Source organism: Eurypyga helias, unplaced genomic scaffold (genome assembly GCF_000690775.1).
Source record: "Eurypyga helias isolate BGI_N326 unplaced genomic scaffold, ASM69077v1 scaffold8170, whole genome shotgun sequence".
NCBI lineage: Eukaryota > Metazoa > Chordata > Aves > Eurypygiformes > Eurypygidae > Eurypyga > Eurypyga helias.
In genome coordinates this window covers 15,866-35,762 of record NW_010223737.1, presented here as the reverse complement: position 1 = coordinate 35,762, position 19,897 = coordinate 15,866, and the positions used below count along the sequence as shown (strand labels likewise).

The 19,897-nt window shown below is 39.4% G+C and overlaps 1 protein-coding gene across 1 annotated transcript in view; it reads left to right on the top strand.

Moving 5' to 3' along the window:
• Positions 1-19,897, top strand: part of LOC104508836 (histone-lysine N-methyltransferase NSD2-like) — a 35,348-nt gene that overhangs the window by 8,318 nt on the left and 7,133 nt on the right. Inside the window, 4 exon segments of the mRNA XM_010150613.1 lie at positions 8,661-8,826; positions 14,360-14,526; positions 14,889-15,383; positions 19,136-19,280. Coding sequence (XP_010148915.1) covers positions 8,661-8,826; positions 14,360-14,526; positions 14,889-15,383; positions 19,136-19,280 — 973 coding nt within the window.

The following is a 19,897-nucleotide window of genomic DNA, read 5'->3' as shown; positions in this document are numbered from 1 at the left end:
TGCTGAACTCAGTAAGGGTGTAGGAGAGTGCTGAGGGTAAGGCCCTGATACAGATTCTGATCTTGAAAGTTTGTGAAACCGTTGTACATGCAGATAACAAAATACATATGGATATGGCATTCTGAAAATCTGTATGTATGCTGAGATGATGTAGCTTTCATTCTGTTATCCTGTGTGAAATTCATATGGAAATTATTCAGAAATAACTGTTTTCCTGTGCCAGACTTCCTCATGGCTCTACAGTTAGGCTTTTCCAGACTTCTGTAGCACCTCTTATCCACAATGCCTCATATACCAAGATTGTGTAGCAAAAGTTTAAACTTTTCAGGGTGGATAAAGGTTAGAGATGTTGGATGTAGACAGAAATCTTTCTGTAATTCTCATCATAAAAGAAGGTTTCAGTCATTCTGATCAAGCTTTATCTAATTTAAATACCTATTTCTGAAACATGGAACCTTTCAATAATAAGCCAGTAACTTATAATTTAGGAGGTCATCTAAATGTAAATGCAGAAATTCAGTAAAGCAGCTGAAAAAAAACTTCTCTGCATGTTTAAGAAAGATCGAGGATTGGGAAGTGTTCCAGAACTTGCGTCTTACAGGATCTATCTGTGAATGACTGAATCTGTTTCTCCTCAACTCTCCACTCTGAGAAGAGAGGTGTATCCTAGTTACTAAAATACCATGTTAAGTTTATTTGTAAAATGCTTGCTCATACGGTGTTTGTGTAAAGGAAGACTGCTGATTTGGATAGACAGATTTGGTTTTGAATGTAAAAGTATCTTAAAACATTTTCTCATCTGCTGGAGACTTGCTAGTGAGGGAAACAGAGCCAGAAAAAAAGAACTGAAATGCAACCAGGAGTTTAGTGGTCAAACTGAAATACAGATTTGAGCTTTTATCTTGGTTTAGAATCCATAATTGACACTAGTAATGCCTGTGTAAATGCAAATAGATTTTTATTGTTTTCTGCTTGCTTTCCCTGTTCGAGGAGAGGGTCCTGCCTGGTGACTGACATTCAACATGCTGTCCACAAATTGCTGCAGATGAGTTTGTGGAAAGAAACAGAGGAAACAAACCTATTGTCACAAAAGTTATGTTTGATTTCAAAGAGCCTCAGCCAGCACAGGGAAGTTTTCAGTGGATCTGCAAGTCGAGCAGTGATTTTCTTCAGCCTTCTTTTTATCCTCTTGTTTTACAGCTTTACCATCTAAGCACATGGAAGAAAAATAAATAAATCCTGGTTGTGGCAGGAAGACTAAACTTAGTGCCTTCTACAAATTGTAATTCTTCACACTGCCAGATGTGACCCCCTTTTAATAATAAAAGAAAACTTGAAGAAATACATTCATTGTAATTGGTCTGGAAATTGGAAGGCTTTACTTAAATCTCTGACATCATATAAAACAATTCAAAATCTGAAAAACTAAGAAACGAAGCCCAGTACAGCTTGTTCTTTTGTTTTGATCTGGACTTTCCATGTCCTCTTCCCCCTCAGTCTTTACGTCACTGCACGATATAATGCATGTTTTACGAGGGTGTTGCAGATTTAATTGTGCAGAGGTCGATAAAATGGCCTTTTGAGGGCTGCAGTCTTTGGGTGCTCTACCAAAGTGACGGGACATAAAGCTTTGCCAACTCATTGCTGCTTTCTTCACGTTTCCTCATCCTTCTCCATTTTGTAGTAATAATTCAATGTTTTCTCTTAATTTTCTTGTAAGGGTCTGGTTTTTTTCTTTCATCTTCTGCCTGAAACATTCTCTCTGTAGGCAGTGGTTTGCTGAGTATGTAATTACCCAGCATTCTTCCATTGGATAATAAACAGAATATAACAGGACAGAGTGGAAAAACTAATTTTTATTCTTAATATCTTCAGTGACTTGTGGTTTACTATCCAAATATACTCCCTCACATCCAGAAGGTGGGAGTTACTGGATAAACATAGGGCCTCTAAGGATCCTTCTGGGATAAACAGATTTACTATAACATGTGAATGATGGGGGAGGGGGTGAGGAAGGGGAAAGGAGGAAGAAGAAAACACTAAGTCAGTTATGTTTGTGAGGATACTGTATTTTTATAGACAGAATCATTTCAAATAAGCACTGGCCACTTCTTAACAGACTTAAATTGCTGCCCCTTTCATGTGAAGCAGTAGTGTGTATTGAGGGGTTTGTGAAGAGTTTAATCAACTGTAGTTGTATTTTTTTGTTTTGAAGTGATTTGCCTATGAAATTTGTCCTTGGTCACAGAGTGAAAAGTAGCCATTTCTCTCTACTGAATGAGAGGACATCATTCCTTGGTAGAGCAGCTGCATCCTTCCATTCTTGTGCATGAAGATTGAATGGTGATTTTTCTTTCGTCAAATGGAAGTCCTGAATTTTTCAGGAAGCAAGAGCTTTCCTAAGAACATAACTATGATGGTGGTTTTTCAAGAAAGAAACATTTGGAATTGTTGTCCTATTACGTAGTTGGTCTTTTTCCTTGTTTATAGTGTCCTTAGTCATTGGTGAATTCAAGTGACAGACATTGCAAAAATGTTCTGTAGCTCCCTTTTTCTCCAGACAAGCCTGCCACCTCTCCTGAACCTCTGAAAGGAATACAGTTTGTTCTACAACCACTGCCTTAGTTCACTGTTTTTCCTGATAGAGAGCAAGAGAAGGGAAAACATTTCTACCTTTATTTTTATTACACAAGTCAATGATAGGAAATAGGGCTATTAGTGGGTGAAACAGCACAAGTGGATAGCAGGACCAGAAACATATGTTTTCTACAACATTTGACTGTCTAGGTTTGCGTATTCTGACTTTGATTCAAAGTTCATTTTAATTGCATATATTCTGTTTAGGGACCTTGCTTATTTTGTCTTCGTTTCTGTGTAATGCTAGTAGATTAATTTTTTTTTTTTCCTTACATTCTGGACTACAAGCAGTGTGTGTTTGTAGCATGGCCTTCTGTTAGAGTGCAGTCCAGTGGAAGTTCTTTGATACAGGATGGCACTGAACTGAAAATAAAAACAGAAAGGGAGATACCGGGTATCTGCAGGTTGTTCAATACGTGCTTGCTGGTTACGTTACACAGAGAAAAGCATTTACTGTCTTCACTTGTCTTAATTTTTCTCCTCTTCTGTCCAGTATTAAACTCTGGTGGTGTATTCTTCACCAATTCTCAACATTGTTATTTGTCCAAGCTCTTTTTGACTGTTTACAATTACAATTTTTTTTACTAATTGTATAGCTTTCCAGGCTTGTCTAATGAAATGCTAGCTTTTGATGCTACAAGTAATTTGCAGTAATTTTGAGGGGCTTGTGTACGTTGCACATGTATGCACACATGCGTATATATACACAAAAGAGATACTGATAATATTAGTGTCTCTACCACTGATCATTTTAAGAAGGATAGTTATCTCAGCCTGATACCACCTAGAAAGCCTTCTAGGTGTTGGTTTGTTTTTTTTTTTTTTAATTACCTTTATCCCTTGTTTAGTAAACACTCGTCATCGTGTTTTCCTAACACTCATAACAAACCTAAGGCTCTCAGTACAGTAAAGATGCTGCCCTTAAAGGCATTTTTCTTTGGTCACTTTAAGATTGTTTTAAGCTTTAAAATTACACATCGCTCATGGTGTGTTCTTGTCTCATCTTATGCATTAGTCAGAACTAAATGGAAACTGATTGGATTCTTTTGATCAGATGTAGACAAAGTTTATTGAATACTCACATTTTCTACGGCCAAGCCACTTCTTTGGGCTGGTAGAATGCTGACAGCAGTGTCATAAATCCTTGTCAATCTGCCTGTCACTCATCTCTTAAGAAGGTGCTGAAAGAAATGACAAACAAATCTGTAAAATGTTAAGGGAATGGGAAAGGCATGTTAAATTTTCTTTTCTTTTTTGGTTCTTCTCAGCCCATTGCAACTGCTGGTCAGATGAGTTTTTAAGGGTACCGGTATTCCTCAAGGCATCATTTCTCCCAGGAAAACTCAGTTGCAGTAAGGGTATTACTCCATTCCACACTCCATGCCACCCCAGCACAAGATAAACTGAAAATCCATCTAGCTGCCTTTCAGAGCAAATCTCTCATGAGGATGCTGGTCCAGAAAGTCAGGAATTTCTATGTCTGCCATAATGAGTAGTGCAGAGCCTGTCACATGGCCTGTGTATTCAGTGTTAGAACTGCTCTGTGTGGGAGTCATCACCAACTCACCCAGGCTTGGGTTGCCCATTTATATACCTTTTCGGCAGTCTAGTGTTTGACAGGGGAAAAAAAAACCCAGAATTACTTCCCAAAGTAGAAAATAAATATGATCATAAGCAGTTTCCTTCTTCAATTTAGCATAAGTGATTTAGAGTTTGGTGCTAACATGATGGAGGTGGTAGTTATCTCAGAATCTGCAGAGCTTGCCTATATATAAGGAAGGAGAGGGAGGGGAAATTCTGCAACTGAACTTGTATGTGTTTACTTCGGTCAAAACTGCAGTAAAAGGTAACAGGATAGGGCACATGCAGAGCTGTCTGGAATTATTTAGCAGTGATGGCAAGCAAAGACTGTTCTGTGCTCCTCTGCAGTACAGAAAGCCTGACAGGCTTTAGTTTGTTGATATTTATGGGTAGGAGATCTAATTAGAAATGAGAACAGTTTCAGAAAATATAAAGTTGTCAAGAAGATGCAAAGAGCCAAAGCATTGAAGGTATTTTAAAATAGTTTGATTTTGTATGACCTTCATTTGCTTTATATTATAGCTGTGCTCTAAACCAGGAGTCTCCCATCTTAATTTACTTGCTTAAGTACCATCGCAGGAGGAACTGATCAGGTGCCGCAGGAGGAGGCATTCCCTGTGCGTTCACACCAAGCGCCAAAGGTGTGCTTCCAGTCCTGCCTCTCCAGCTTCCACGGGTGCACAGTCAGATGCCCTGTTCAGTCTAACTACGTATTGTTAGGATCAAAATCTGCCTAAACGGCAGTTCCTGTTGTCTTCAGGAAGAAGAAAACCTGCAAGCCAAATTACTTTTTTCTGTACTGCTTTGTAACTCAAATGGTGATTTCCTATTCTTAACAAATTGCAGTGAGTATAAGTGTCTCATCAAGGAGCTCCAGCTCTCGTTGTATGAGAACCTAGATGCCACCAGGGGACTGGGTGGCAAATTTGTTTAGAAATGCTGTCTTCCTCCCATCCCATAGATAACTTACTAAAAAACAAACAAAAAAACCCAACCACACAACAAAAGCCCCACAATCTGGATACTGAAGTAAAACCTAGGCATATGACTGCCTTTCAGTATCTAGCATCTTCTTATGTTTGTAAACAATTTAAATACTTGAGCATTTAATGCTGGCAGTTTGCACAAATGTTTTCGAGAGGAAGTATTGAAGAGACTGTTGATGTCCTGCAGCTGCTTGTCTCAGAAGTATATGCCAGGAATTTCACCTCACTGTTTACTGTTCATACACCTATGAAATACATCAGGGTAATTCCCAGAGTGAGAAAATCAAACTAAACCAGAATGATGTGGGAAAGTAAGATGGAAGTGAGCAAGTTCATGGTGGTATTTCCTATAGGTTTTAAAATAACCTCATATGAGAGCTTAAAAAAATTACATATATAGAGTTCTGTGCTGTATATTGCCATTCGTTTAAAATATGTGCATTTTATCAGTAAAAGAAAATATAGAATCATAGAATATTTTAGGCTAGAAAAGACCTTTGGGATAATCAAGTCTAACATTAACGTAACACTGCTGAGTCTACCACTAAACCGGGTCCCTGAGCACCTCTTAAATCCCTCCAGGGATGGTGACTCAACCACTTCCCTGGGCAGTCTGTTCCAATACCTGACAACCCTTTTGATGAAATTTTCTCTAATATCCAATCTAAACCTTCCCTGGCACAACCTGAGGCTGTTTCCTTTTCTCCTATTGCTTGTCAGTTGAGGGATCAGACCAACCACCCTCTCTCTGAACCCTACTTTCACACCCTCCTTTCAGGGAGTTGTAGAGAGCCATAAAGTCTCCCCTCAGCCTCCTCCTCTCCAGGCTGAACACCCCCAGCTCCCTCAGCCGCTCCTCACAGGACTTGTGCTCCAGACCCTTCCCCAGCTCCGTTGCCCTTCTCTGGACACACTCCAGCAGCTCAGTGTCTGTCTTGCTGTGAGGGGCCCAAAAGTGAACCCAGGATTTGAGGTGCAGCCTCACCAGTGCCCAGTACAGGGGGACAATCCGTGCCCTGGTCCTGCTGGCCACACTGTGCCTGATGCAGGCCAGGATGCCACTGGCCTTCTTGGCCACCTGGGCACACTGCTGGCTCATAGCCAGCCTCCTGTCGACCAACACCCCCATGTTGTCTTCTGCCAGACAGCTTTCCAGCCATTCGTCCCCAAGCCCAATACATAGCCTATATATACATCTACACAACACTTGCTGTATTTCTAAACCTCAAGGTTGTATTAGAGCCTGTCATTTTAAAGATTTTTACCATGTTTCAGTATAGTAAAAGAATTCTGGAAATATTTAAAATATGTGAAGTGCTTGTAGATATATTGAAATGTGATACGCCTGGGCTGCCACCCCTTTTAGATTATGTTGCAATAAGAACTGCTAGAGCCTTTTCATTATTGCAGCCACCTCCCTCTCAGATTGTCATCGTAAATCTTTGCAGCTTAGTTGCACTTTCTGAAAAACACAGGGACTCACAAATTAAAAATGCAATTCAGAATCCTGAGTAACTTTTACATTTCTGAAAAGTTAACTCATTGGAAAATATTTTCATCCCACTTAGCTCAGATGCTGAAGTTGGTTTGTGTGTGTTAGGATGAATGTTTTTCTGGATCTGTTTTCACATATGTATTTCTTAATTTTTAGCTTTTAAGCATTACTTTTCATGTCATGTTTAACTGCTAGAAGGAGAATTTGATTTTTCACATCTGCTTGGAATCCTGTAGGTCTATTGAGACTGCTGGACTTGAGGCAAAGCTCAGCAGGCCGGTGTTTCTGACGGTCTTACAGAATCCTTAGAGAGCCAAAAACCTTGAGGCATGGGAGCATGGCTGTAGCTGGAGGCACATAAACCAAGTCTGAATTCGTCAGAAAAGCTGAATCACTGGATGACTAACTGTCCCTAATAATCAGATGATACAGCATCGTGTGTGTTTACCAGGCGTAGCTTTAAAAGCTTTGAGGAAAGGAGTTTCTGAGTACGTTAAGCTTTAGGTTTTTTGACTGGATGTACCTCTGTGTTTGAGTAGCAAAAAATTCTCTGTGCTGTTTCGGCACATCAGATTTTTGTTGGTGGTGGTTGGAAAATAATGTGCAATCAGTTATAGTAGTGATCTCTGGATTTAAAAATCTGTACATGGTAACGTGATCTAGTCTGAGTCAGCATAATGCTCCAAATACTTACTTACTTCCTCATTCTAGATTTCCGGTTTCTTAACAGCATTCTGTCTTTCCTCTTGCTACTTTTAATTAATTAAAACAGAGTTTTGCTCCAGCTCTAACATTAAATCCAGTGAAATTCTGAAGCTCCGGTCTGCGTTCTGTATGTTGAGCTGGTACTACGCCAGATGAGCGATATAACATATTGCTCATAAATTTAGTACTAGAAAAACAAAGGTGATTTAAAAATATGTGTGCTTTCTCTAACAGATAGCTGTAATGAGCCACACTGTGCTTTCTGAAATCCTGAGTTAGTGCTTACCTAGGTAAAGGCCTTCATTATTTATATCAAATAGAGCAAATGAAGAGAAAAAGACAACATGTAACTGGCTTTCTGAAATTCTTTCTGTTGATGAACAAACGTTTGTGTCACTGACCTTCTGTTACGATGCAGTAAGATTGTGTGTCTGTCATAGGGGAACACCAAACTCCCTTGTAGTTAAATCTATCCCTTGAAGTGGAAATAGTTCTGTAATTGTTTCCCAGTAGCTAAAATAGCTTTAGAGCACCAGCTGAGCGCTCACAAACTTTTACTGCTAGAACTGGAACAGAAAAATAAACTCTTGCAGAAGGGTGTCGGGTTCATGTCACAAATTCTCGGTATGTAAAAAGACAGCTGAAAGATGCAGAGTTTGGGGTTCTTTTAGCTGTTTATTTCTGTAGATTCTATTCAGACACAAAGACAGTATTTAATTCTATTTTAGTTTATCTTTTTTCTTCTTTTTTTTTAATTTTTAATTTAAGAATGTATTTGTGTGTGTAACACTTGATTAATAATATTCAATACAGAGGGAGGTTGGCTTTTCCACATCTACACCCCGTGCTCAATGATTGTGTTTGAAACTAAAGTAAGCCTTCCTGGTGGTGTCTCAGCAGTTACTTGAAAAGATGAAGGCAAACCACAGCTTACTTGCCAGTGTTTCTAACTAAAAACAAAAGCATCAATAGAAGGGGGAATTTTTTTGCTGGGAGAGAACAAAAATCATGACTTAAAGTTTTTATTACACATGAAATGTGATTATTGTTTGTTAGCAAATGCAATAAGTCTTTACACTGAACTATTTCTTATTTCCCTCCTTCTATTACCACTCTGTGTTTCTACACATATTGAGAATGCTTAGACTACGAACTGTAGTTTGTTTTTTATTTTTGTGTGCTACTTAGTAATCCTAGTGCATATCTGAAGAAATATGGTGATAGGTTGTTGGTTAATTTTTTTCTTATATTTTAAGGCTCCTGCTAAGAGAGATTCAACTCAAAGTACCATCAAAGAAGACAAAGTCCATCTGTTGAAGTATAATATAGGAGACCTCGTGTGGTCGAAAGTGTCTGGTTTTCCATGGTGGCCATGTATGGTTTCTGCTGATCCTGTTCTCCATGCCTACACTAAACTAAAAGGTATGTCAGTGATGCTGCAAACATCCTGATTTCTTCAGGTGTACGTAAGCATTACTTTGGGGAAATTCTGTTGTTCATTTGTTGTTGTTCTGTTGTTCATCTGTTCAGTTGTATCACTAACTGATTCAGCTCCTTGTTGTGAAGAGGAACCTTCAGGTCATGTAACCACTGTTCTTGAGCATATAGCAGATGAGGGTTTTCTCCACTGTGTCAGTTTAACTCTGAACATTCTCTGAAAGATATTGAAATTACGGTCAGTGAAACCGTGTGAAGTTTTATTAAACAATTATCTGATGGTACTATTGTTTTTATGGAGATCCTTGGAAAAGTGGTATGGGCTAAAAATTTTATTGAAAGCTAGTGGGAATTAAATACTCCTGATGATTAAGCTTTACTAAAAGCAGTCCCTGATTCAGGCAGCTAAATTTTCTGTGATTCATGGAATCAGTACTGTTATCTACGGACAAGATTAGTGGATTCTAAAAGCGAGGACTACCAAGTTTTAATGAGATTTTTAAGTAGGAATCTGTACTATTTCTTAATCTTATTTGCAGCTTTGTTCTCTGTTCTGATACCTGAAACTTCTGAGGCTTATCTGTGCTGGGTGTAGAATGATGAAGTATTACAGGTTGGAAAGGATCTCTACAAGTCATACTGTATCCAAATTAGAGTAGTTTCCTCAGGGCCTTGTCCAGTCGAATATTTAATGCCTTCAGGGATGGAGGCTTCGCAGCCTTTCTGGGCAGCTTCCTCCAGTGACTGGCAGCCTTTATGGCAAGGAGACTCTTCCTTTTCTCTAGTTGAAATTTCTTTGTTTCAACCTGTGTCCATTGCCTTTTGAATGAACATGGTGAATGAGATTCATTAGGCACAATTTGCCTTTGGTGAATCTGTACAAGCTATTCCCAGACACCTTCTTGTCTTTCATGTGCTTGGGCATGTCTTTTAGGAGAATCTGCCTCATAATCTTGTAAGTATAGAGAGGAAGCTAGACAGCCTAGCTTGTAGTTCTCCAGATTGTTCTTGTTTTTCTTGAAAATAGAGGTGATGTTTGCAGTGTTTGCCTTTTCCCAGTCATCAGTTATGTCCCCTCATGACTGACCTTTCAGATATTACAGAGATCACCCTTGCAATCACACTGGCCAACACCTTCAGCTCCTTGCTGCACGCTGCATCCCTCACTAGTTTTAACTCCAGCTGAGCACTGTAATCTTTTTTTTACAATATACCAGAATGTACTGAAAGTTTGGAAAACCTGAAAATAGAATCCAGAAATCCTGTGTAGGTTAAGGAAAAAGCAAGAAGTTAATAGGAATATGAAACCAAAGTAGGAGCACGTAACTTTGTTTTGAAATTTATGCTTCTGAATACCTTCGTGTATTTTACTAGATCAAGCGAAAGTATCTGCTTCCACTGTTATGAACGGAGTAGGGCATTTACTTGTCACCAGAGATTTCAAGGGTTACACTGAGAACTTGGAAAATAGACTAGAATATACATCTAAGATTTGTACTGGAATTACAGATTTCCAATGTGGAGGGACTGGAAACATGTAGGAAGATTGGAAGTCAGAATAATCTTGACACGTTGGAGTTGTGGTCTGAAAAAAAAATGCAGTTCAGTAGGACTAAGTGCTGGATTTTTACAGCGGTAGGTGATGAAGCTGGGAAATGAGTGGAAAGCTGCATTTTTGCAGAAAGGAATCTGAGGGTCTTAATTTGTCATTGTCCTTTTCTCTGCAGAAAGACCAAAGTCACACCGACATAAATTAATAGTGCTGCTTATAAAAGTCATGAAGTGTAGAACCTTTGCTTTTCCAGTGGCAGCATGGTTTCAGTGGGAATACTTAGTTTGTTTCATCCCGTTTGGGCCATCTCACTTCAGGGAAACATGGACCAAGCAGAGCAAATTCTTAGAACAGCATGAACAGAAATCTCGGGGTCTACTGGCATGGGCAGACTGAAGGAACTAGGGCTGTTTAATCTGCCAAGGAGGAAGTAAAAGAAAACCCAGTAACTGGCCTTGAACAGGTTACACGCAGAGAACAAAAGACATAAACTCTTCTTGTTCTGGGAAAAAGAGAGTTTAATAGCAACGAATATTTAGAGTACATGTTAAGAAGAGCTTGGAAGGGATATAGATAGTGAAGCATTGGGGTGTATTGCTGGGAGAAATGGTGTGCTCTCATTCATAGGAGTTTTTTAAGAGTAAGTGAATGAGGATTGTAGCTAGATTCAGTGTTAGTAGTAAACTAAATGGCTTCTTGAGAACTCTTTCAAGCATTCATACAATTGCTAGAATGGTTATTATAGACTCGTCAGACAGTTTTTTCTTGTAGCAGTCTATCAGAGTTTTGATCAGGCAGTCCCTGTGATTTTGAGAGAAATAAAGCTGTTTATTTGTTCCCAATTCAATTACTCTGCTCCTTGAAAGGAGCAAGGTTTATGCCTCATTATCAAAAATCTCTGTGGTAGCTTTTTATAAGAAACTATAGAAATAGACCTAGCAAAAATCCAATGTTGTATGCCTGAGAGCAGCCTGTGGGGTACTAACAGAAAGGGCCTGTGTACTTGGAGATGTTACTTCCATCTCTTTGAAGTAACATTGATGATGGTCATTGCTCATATTTACTCTGGAGTTGGCCTGGGGCCTTCCTTTCCCTTTAGGAAGTTCAGCTAGGTCTGGGCAGCCATCATAACTGATAAATGCACACTGATGTGCCTATTTCCATCAGTACGTATTTCCAGTCTTGTGTTACCTTCCACCTACTGTTTACTGTTGAGGCACTATCAAAAGTCTCCTGTTCCAAACAGAAGCGTTCTTTTATCTGAGAGTTGTAGTAGTACTCAGCTAGGTCTGTGTATTTCTTATTTCCAGGATTAGGATCAACAGTGTTTATAAACAATCTCAATTTCTGTATGTTAATACTTGATTTCATCATTCCATCTGGTTAGGCCCCAGAAAAGTTTGTAACTTTCAACTTGTGGGATACACAGTTCAATGTAAGAAGGCCCATACTGAGCCAGACTAATCTCCATCTCAGTCAATATCCTGTCTCTGACTGTGGTCAACCACAGATGCTAGGGTACAGAAAAAGACAAGTAATAGTGGTGGGTCCCCAGAACAGTCTCCCAAACCTTCAGTACCTAGTGGTTCCAGGATTCTGTGAGCCAGAAATGATGTCTGTGTATATAACAACCCTTAACAAATTCCATTATTTTATCCAGGAGCATTGATACAAATTCAGCCCATAGAAGATACCTGAAAATTCACAGATAGGTTCAGTGATTCTCGTGGTAGGCGCTATTATTTAGACTCTTTAATTAGGTAGTTGCAGCTGTCCAGCATTATGTTGTAAAAGGAACAGAGTGTCTGCGTCTGCTTGGAACTGGACTGTTGGCTGCTCAGAGGTGGATCTTTACAGGTGATTGTAAATATAGTCTGCACCATCTCTCTGCAGCTAGGACATCATGATAAAATATAAAAATTATCCTTTATTTTCATCACAGCCAGATTAAGTCAGCACAGCTCAGTGGTCCCTCGTTATGCCACGTTTTCTTGATGAGGACAAAATAATTACAGTGTGAGAGAATTGCTTCTGATTGTGTATTACTGCAGCATGTATTAGACTACTGGATGGGATGTGTGATGCATACACTCCCAAGACCTTTTCCCTACGCCATTTGTCTAGATCCTCATACCTCATCTCAAATGAGTCATTATTGTTCTTGTAGCTCTCATGTATGTGTGTATACACACACACACACACACACATATATATACATACACAATGGTTAATAAAACTTATCCACATACCATAAATTAAGTTGATCTCATATTGCTGTTCCAGATGCCACATCTTTAGACGAGATCAAAGCACTTTTAAAAATAACTACTGGCTGAGTAATTACAAAAAGAATGTTACTTCTCAGTCTAAAAACCCCAGTAATAGTAGTTTATGAAGCTATCAACTAGAAGTATTTGCTGATTAAGATAGAAGACATGCAGTGTATGAATAACATGGCACAACCTAGACTTAGTTTGAAGACATCTGTAATGGAGAACTGTGACTGTTACTTGTTCTTACTGGGTAGACATCCTTACCTGATTTCCTCTTCTTCCCAAACCACATGTTAGCATACTAATATGGTGACACCTTGAAGACCCATAGATACTGTAAGGGTAGTAACTGATCCTTTTCTAGCAGGATTGCATTTACAAGCATGAAAGTGTAGGTCATCACAGTTAAAACCTTTTCTGTTTTTAAATGAGACCCTAATGTGAACACCTAGAGAACAAATCCGAGTTTTGATGAAGGAGATGCTACAGTATGTCTGATCATCTTACCTCTGCCTTTTAGAAGTTTATTGTTAACTGTGAACTTAGGTGAATTTTGAATATGTTGTCTTCCCCCTTCCCTGTAGAATAGCTGAGATCTTTAGAAGGGAACGGTTGTATGTCTACATCTCACTACACAGAACCAGAGGATGGTTTGGATTGGAAGGGACCTTAAACATCACCCAGTTTCAATCACTCTGCCATGGGCAGGGACACCTTCCACTAGACCAGGTTGCACAAAGCTTCGTCCAGCCTGGCCTTGAACACTTCCAGGGATGGGGTATCCACAGCTTCTCTGGGCAACCTGTTCCAGCACCTCAGCACCCGCTCTGTGAAGAACTTCTTCCTGATGTCCAACTAAACCTCCCCTCTTTCAATTTAAACCCATTACCCCTTGTCCTGTCACTACAGGCCCTTGTAAGAAGTCCCCACCCAGCTCAGCTTCGTGGTAGGCCCCCTCAGGTACTGGAAGGCTGCGGTGAGGTCTCCGTGGAGCCTTCTCTTCTCCAGGCTGAACAAGCCCAACTCTCAGCCTGTCCCCATAGGAGAGGTGCTCCAGCCCTCTGAGCATCTTTGTGGCCTCCTCTGGACTCGCTTCAACTGGAGTGAGACAGTATTCCCCTTTACAATCTTAGAAGAATGAAAGTTTCTTGTCTAGGTTTCAGAATTGTTCTCATCTTCCCGCTCTCCCTTATCTCCCTTCCACTATCCAAATCCTTTCATTTCTTACTTTGATTCCTTAATAGCTTGATTAAGATGAAGTTGTGATAGCAAACGTTAAAACTAGCTGCGGTGTGTGTTTCTATTCAAGAATATTAAAAGATAAAGTTTAGGTGAATCAGAGACGAGGCTAAAGGCTGTCCAAGCTTTGGGAACTTTCAAATGTAGCATTTTAAGAAACAACCAGGCCTACATGTAAGTTGATATACACGGAAAGCACTGGCAGATGATTGTAACCTTAAGTTGACTTAGCAAAGCATATTCTTGTTTGGATTTAAACTATTGGGCTTTTGTGTCAAACTTCATAGGTTATAGCTCAGAGACTTTCAAGCTGATTAATTGTGTTTTGGAAAGGTGAACAAGTTATACTGTGCTTTTGTCATGGTAACTATAGCACCTTACAAAAGACTTTGGGTCTGAAAGTACAGAAAACAACCTAAATTGTATCTTAAATACATTCTTTTTTAATTTTCAGGACAGAAAAAGAGTTTTCGTCAGTATCATGTTCAGTTTTTTGGAGATGCCCCAGAGCGAGCCTGGATATTTGAGAAGAGCCTTGTGCCCTTCAAAGAAAAAGACCAGTTTGAACAATTATGCCACGAAAGTGCAAAACAAGCCCTCACTAAAGCAGAGAAAATAAAGGTAAGAGTCTGCCAAGTCAGACAAGCTTGGCAGGTTTTCTTTTACTGTTACAGGTATGTGCAGATATAAATAGGTATTCTAGAAAGCTTTACAGACAGCGTGTTTTATAGAGGCTTGTGGTCTTAAATTTCACTTAGATGTGTAAAGAATGGGATGATTTAGTGCAGGATGTTACATATTAAAAGTCAGTACTCTTCCGCTTGGTCACTGATTCATGCGTGGTATCAGTACTGTCAAATACAGTTCCATGGGAATGTCTGAATTATGCATTACACTTAGTCTCTTGGAATTGTTTTGTGTTTATGTTGGCATTTGGAAGTGAAAAGCGGGCAAATTTCTCACAGCGCTGTCTTCTCTTGCAGATGTTAAAGCCTGTTTCAGGGAAGCTGCGGCCACAGTGGGAGATGGGTGTTAAGCAAGCAAGCGAAGCAGTAAGCATGACAGTAGACGAGCGGAAGGCCAAGTACACCTTCATCTATGTTAGGGACAGACCTCATCTTAATCCTCGAGTGGCAAAGGAAGTTGGCATTGCTGTGGAACCGTTAGAGGAGATGGATGAGTCATCTTACTCAAACGAAGAAACCACTCAAAATCTGAAATCGATGAAGGAGTCTGGCATTCCTAACAAGAGGAGGAGAAGGACATCAAAACTGTCTGCCACTGATGATATGCAAGAAAGCAGTCAGTTGGGGACTAAGAATATTACTCCTCAAAAGGCATCCGAACAGGCAGAATCCAAAAGAGGAGGGATAGGCTCCCCTCTCAATAGAAAGAAAACTCCAGCATCCACTCCGCGAAGCAGAAAGGGCGATGCAGTATCTCAGTTTCTGGTCTTCTGTCAGAAGCACAGAGATGAGGTTAGTCTCTTTTAGCTGCTGTTGTTGTTGATTGCCTCTTCTCATTTCTGTATTTAAAGAAAGTTTTTTACTTTAGTTGGCAAAAACAGTTGTTACGGTAGACTCCATAATACAGAGAAAGGAGGGAATGCAGATGAGTGATATGAACAAGATAGTGATAATGCCATTGCGATTTAAGCTTAAGTCATGTTAGTATCTTCCTACATAATCTAGGTCCTCTCTATCAGTCATATATTTTTTAATGTATGTCAAATACAGTAGATATATATATATATGCTCAGGCAAATATGAAGAAGGCTTTGCTGTTTAAGGCGATCTACTTGTAGTTAGCTTGTACATTTTGAAGATGCAGCTCAATTCCTTTGATGTATTCCCTTGTCTTTGCACTCAGAACCTCCATTTACTTATCTAGTATCTTTTGCTGAGCTTCAGAAGAAGGTAGTTACCAAAGCTGGTGAAAATCACCGTATGTGTGCAATCTGCTGGAACAGAAACTAGGTCCTCTTGAGAGGATTACATTCGCAGACAAGGTAGAATAAATAAATATATCAACATTTCTTAGGAAGACTGTTGGAGGTGTAAAAGCACTACTGCTGTTCTAGCTCATTACTTTAAAATCATGACCATCATTTTTCTTCCTTACAACCCTCTGCTCCGTTTGTAGCACAGTCCCATGCACTGAAAGAAACGCGAGTTCTCATATTTGTCATGTAGCTGTTCTATTCCATAATACCCACAGAAGGATCTGAAAGTTAGTGGCGACACTTTTTTTGGTTGACTTCGTTATAGGATATTTGGGTTAGAAAACTTTAGTAGATATTAATTTTATAAAGAAAAATTGAAAACCAGATTCTGTTGTATGGAAGTCAATTAGTTGTGGTTCAACTTGGGAACTTCTTAGGTCATTGCAATTTAAGCTAATACTGAGAATGAAAACGAACAGTGTTACATATACCTATTAGTGGCTTTGGTTAAATTGAGAAAAGCATTGGCTGTGCGGTCTGCTGGCTCCAGAAAGGAAAGGGGTTTGTAGCCAGACTATTAAGTACAGGTTTTGGCATATTCCTTATGAAAAGCTGTATGAGTAAATCATCTCTCTCTTCTTTGAGAGACCTGAGTTCTACTTCCATTTCTTCTGTAAGTAATCTTGGGTCTTGTGTAATGGCAAGGAGGGAATTTCTTTGGCCTTTAAGGTAGGTAGGAAGAATACTTGTGCAATATTGAGGGACATGAAATTACATCTCTGGAAGAAATGAGATTATGATTACTGGTTTTATGGACTGTGAGACAGACCTATCTTACCACAGAAGAGACGTGCTGAGGCTCTGATGTTATATTTCTGTTTTCTGTGCCAGTTATCAACCTTCATTCCCTACTATGGTTCTGCTGTAATTCTCAAATTGGAAAATATGAGGACTATTACAATATTTGACATTGAGGAATTGCTTTGTCTTCAGTGTCATTTCGGGAAACTGAAAAACTTGCGTGAGCTTAAAAATCACACTGATGATAGTGGTTAATATTGCACAGATTTACAAGCAGAAGGAAGTAAGTTTCAAAATATTACATATTTAGAGAGAGGACATCCTGCCATCTCCGCCTAGAATACCTGTTAATAAGTTCAGTCAGAAAAACCCAAACCCACCTGATTGCGTGATCCATTCTAAAAGGTGCAGAAGCACTTCTGTGTGTAGGACCGAACTAGGTTACGAAAGCTGCAGACGCCAGGTAGTGCAGATACCAGTCCCTCTAACGGATCAGGGCTGTCGATCCTGCTTGCCTTTCGCTTGAATCAGTTAACTGGCAAAGGGGGAACTTCAGGTATTCATGGTTCCAGCACAGAACTGAAGTTACCTGAGTTTTGTTGATGCTTGCAGCCTGTCGTGTTCATTTTAAAATGGCAGTTTTGTGCCTTAGGTGGAAGGTGGAAATGGTATACATAGTAGTATTTGGCGTTTCCCTTTCCATTAGGCGTATCTGGTTCAGCTTGCAGGATTTGCTTTACACCCAAGAGTTTGTTTTGTTGCTGTGGTAGATATTTCAGTAGAAGGAGTGATAACATTGGCTAAAAAACGACCTCTTTTTGAGCTACTTGTATTGGTGGCACCTGAGAGTTGAGTGTATGCTTACTTCGTTATTTGCATGTAGAAACTTAGGAGGAAGGAAGGCTATGGATCCAGAAGAGGCTCTCAGGCCCCCAGACTTGGGAAGGGGTGGAAGTGAATGGAAAGGAATGACTGCAGACTTCTCTCTTGAGGCCATTAATAGTCACAAGCTCTCTTAAAAAGAGAGCAGTTTCTGCTGTGTCTGGACTTGTGCTCTAGTAGGATCTATATAGCTGTTGGGTTTTATTAATTACTACTTTGTGTTACTTTTTCTGGGGATAGGAGAGTGAGGAATAGTTGACGTTTTTAGAAATGAATGATGGATGCTGGAAGACTGGATGAACTGCTGGAAAACGGTTTTAATGATTTAAGAGGCATGCTTCCCTGAGGGAGGCGTTGAAAGCTTTGGAGCGCTTTCATGGTTGCAGTGATGCATTATTTTGTGCTGTTACCAAAGGAGTAAAGATGTATTTTGTACTATTGGCATTCTTGTGCGCTTCCTCTGTGAAATGTAACCACTGTAATCATTAAAGGGAGTGTCTGTCTTCAGTGAGGGGAAGACAGCTATACTGTTTATATTAATTCACTGATTTGGGCCTTGAGACTGTTTTGAGGTAAATTAAGGAATATTTTCACTAGTAGGCTTTACAGTTGAAGATTTCTGCATGTGTCTTGAACATCAAGACAAGTAAGAGTCGCAGTAATTGACTTTGCTTGGATGAGGTGGGATGTGCCTGGTCTAATTACCATGTTTTCCACACTCATGGTGACACCAGTTCCCAGAACCAAGAAAAGATCTTCCGTGTGGTCTGTAACGTAGTTAGGCTTAGAATAAGTACCTGGGAGAAGTGCATGATTTTCATGTACATCAGGAAACCTGATACATAATTTCCAGTATGAGTGATGAGGTGGGAAGGGTTGTTTTTAAAGCTACCATTTCATTTCTGTAGATCATATAATCTTAGGGCTTCTGACTTGTATGATTAATCAACTGTAGTTTTCCTTAAGTGGAAGTATGGGAATACCAAGGGATTTGGGGAAGTTTTTTTGTTTTGTTTTTAATGCTGGATTTTATGCTGAATAAACTTCTAGAAACTATTAAGAAGAGATGCACAACCTTTTGTTCCTAATAACCATATGAGTAGTAAAAAATTATGAATTAATACAGGACATTGTTGCATCAGATGCTAGCTTGTGTAAATCTCTGCTAAGGTAGGTGTAATGAGGTCTGTGTGTAATGAGTTCTCCTGTGAATTGATGGATGTCTTTGTAGGCAAGGATATTCCAGTATTGCTTGTCTGTCTTTTGTGGTGTAAAGTTCATCAAGAAACAATACAAGTTTTTTTTTTAATGTCCACAAGACAACTTTTACCGTTACTCTGTTTTTTTGAATGGTAAAAGGCAAATAGATATTTCCAAAATGATTCTTAATACTTCTGAATCTGCTAATGGATTTTTTTTTTTTTGAGAGAGAGAAGTGGTTATCCGAAGCAAAACTGGATACAGAGTGCTTTAATCTAGTTCTGTCTACAGCAGAAATGTCAGATAACTTGTTTGTATCCAGTTTTCCAAAACAGTAGAAGTATGTATGCCATTCTATTCAGTGGTCACCTTTTTTTTAATACAACCCTATTTCTGCATGTGTAGGTGGTTGCTGAACATCCAGATGCTTCAAGTGAGGAGATTGAAGAATTGCTTGAATCGCAGTGGAACATGCTTAGTGAAAAACAGAAAGCTCGCTATAACACAAAGTTTGCCATAGTGACCTCTCCCAAATCTGAAGAAGACTCTGGTAAACGTAAAACTGTGCTAGTGTACTCTAACTAAATTTGATATACATAGTGGTGTTAAACTAAGCACATATTTGAGACCTGTAGGGGAAACAGCTTGCACTGTTTTCCAGTTTTAATTCTTGGTGTTTGTGCCAATAGCAAAGGAATGCCAATGGTCACAATAAACGCAACCCATGAAGTCTACATTTCTTGCTCATTGTTCCGAAGAGTTGTTCTATGTAAACCTTCTGCTGTTTAGAGATTGCCGATTTCTCATTCTTCTTCTGCCCATAAGCAGCTGCCATTGCATCCACTGCCTGTTACGAGTGGATGGTGGGAAGGGAAGACGAAGTGTTGCTCTCAGTAAAATTTGAGTTGTTTTTTATAGAATAGCTAGGAAATGGTTTAAAAAGCTTGATCAGTAATAGTCTAATCAGTGCTACACCTTTTCTTCATATGTACCTAAAGTATATTACCTCGTATCACCATCAACTCAGGAAGAAGTATTCCAAACTTTATTCTGAACCATTCATCCGTTTGGCATTTTATTGTGCTACTCAAAGTTTTTAGGACGTTGTACAAAATGGCAAATACGTTTTTCCCCCTCTTCATTTTTCCACACCACACACACCCACCC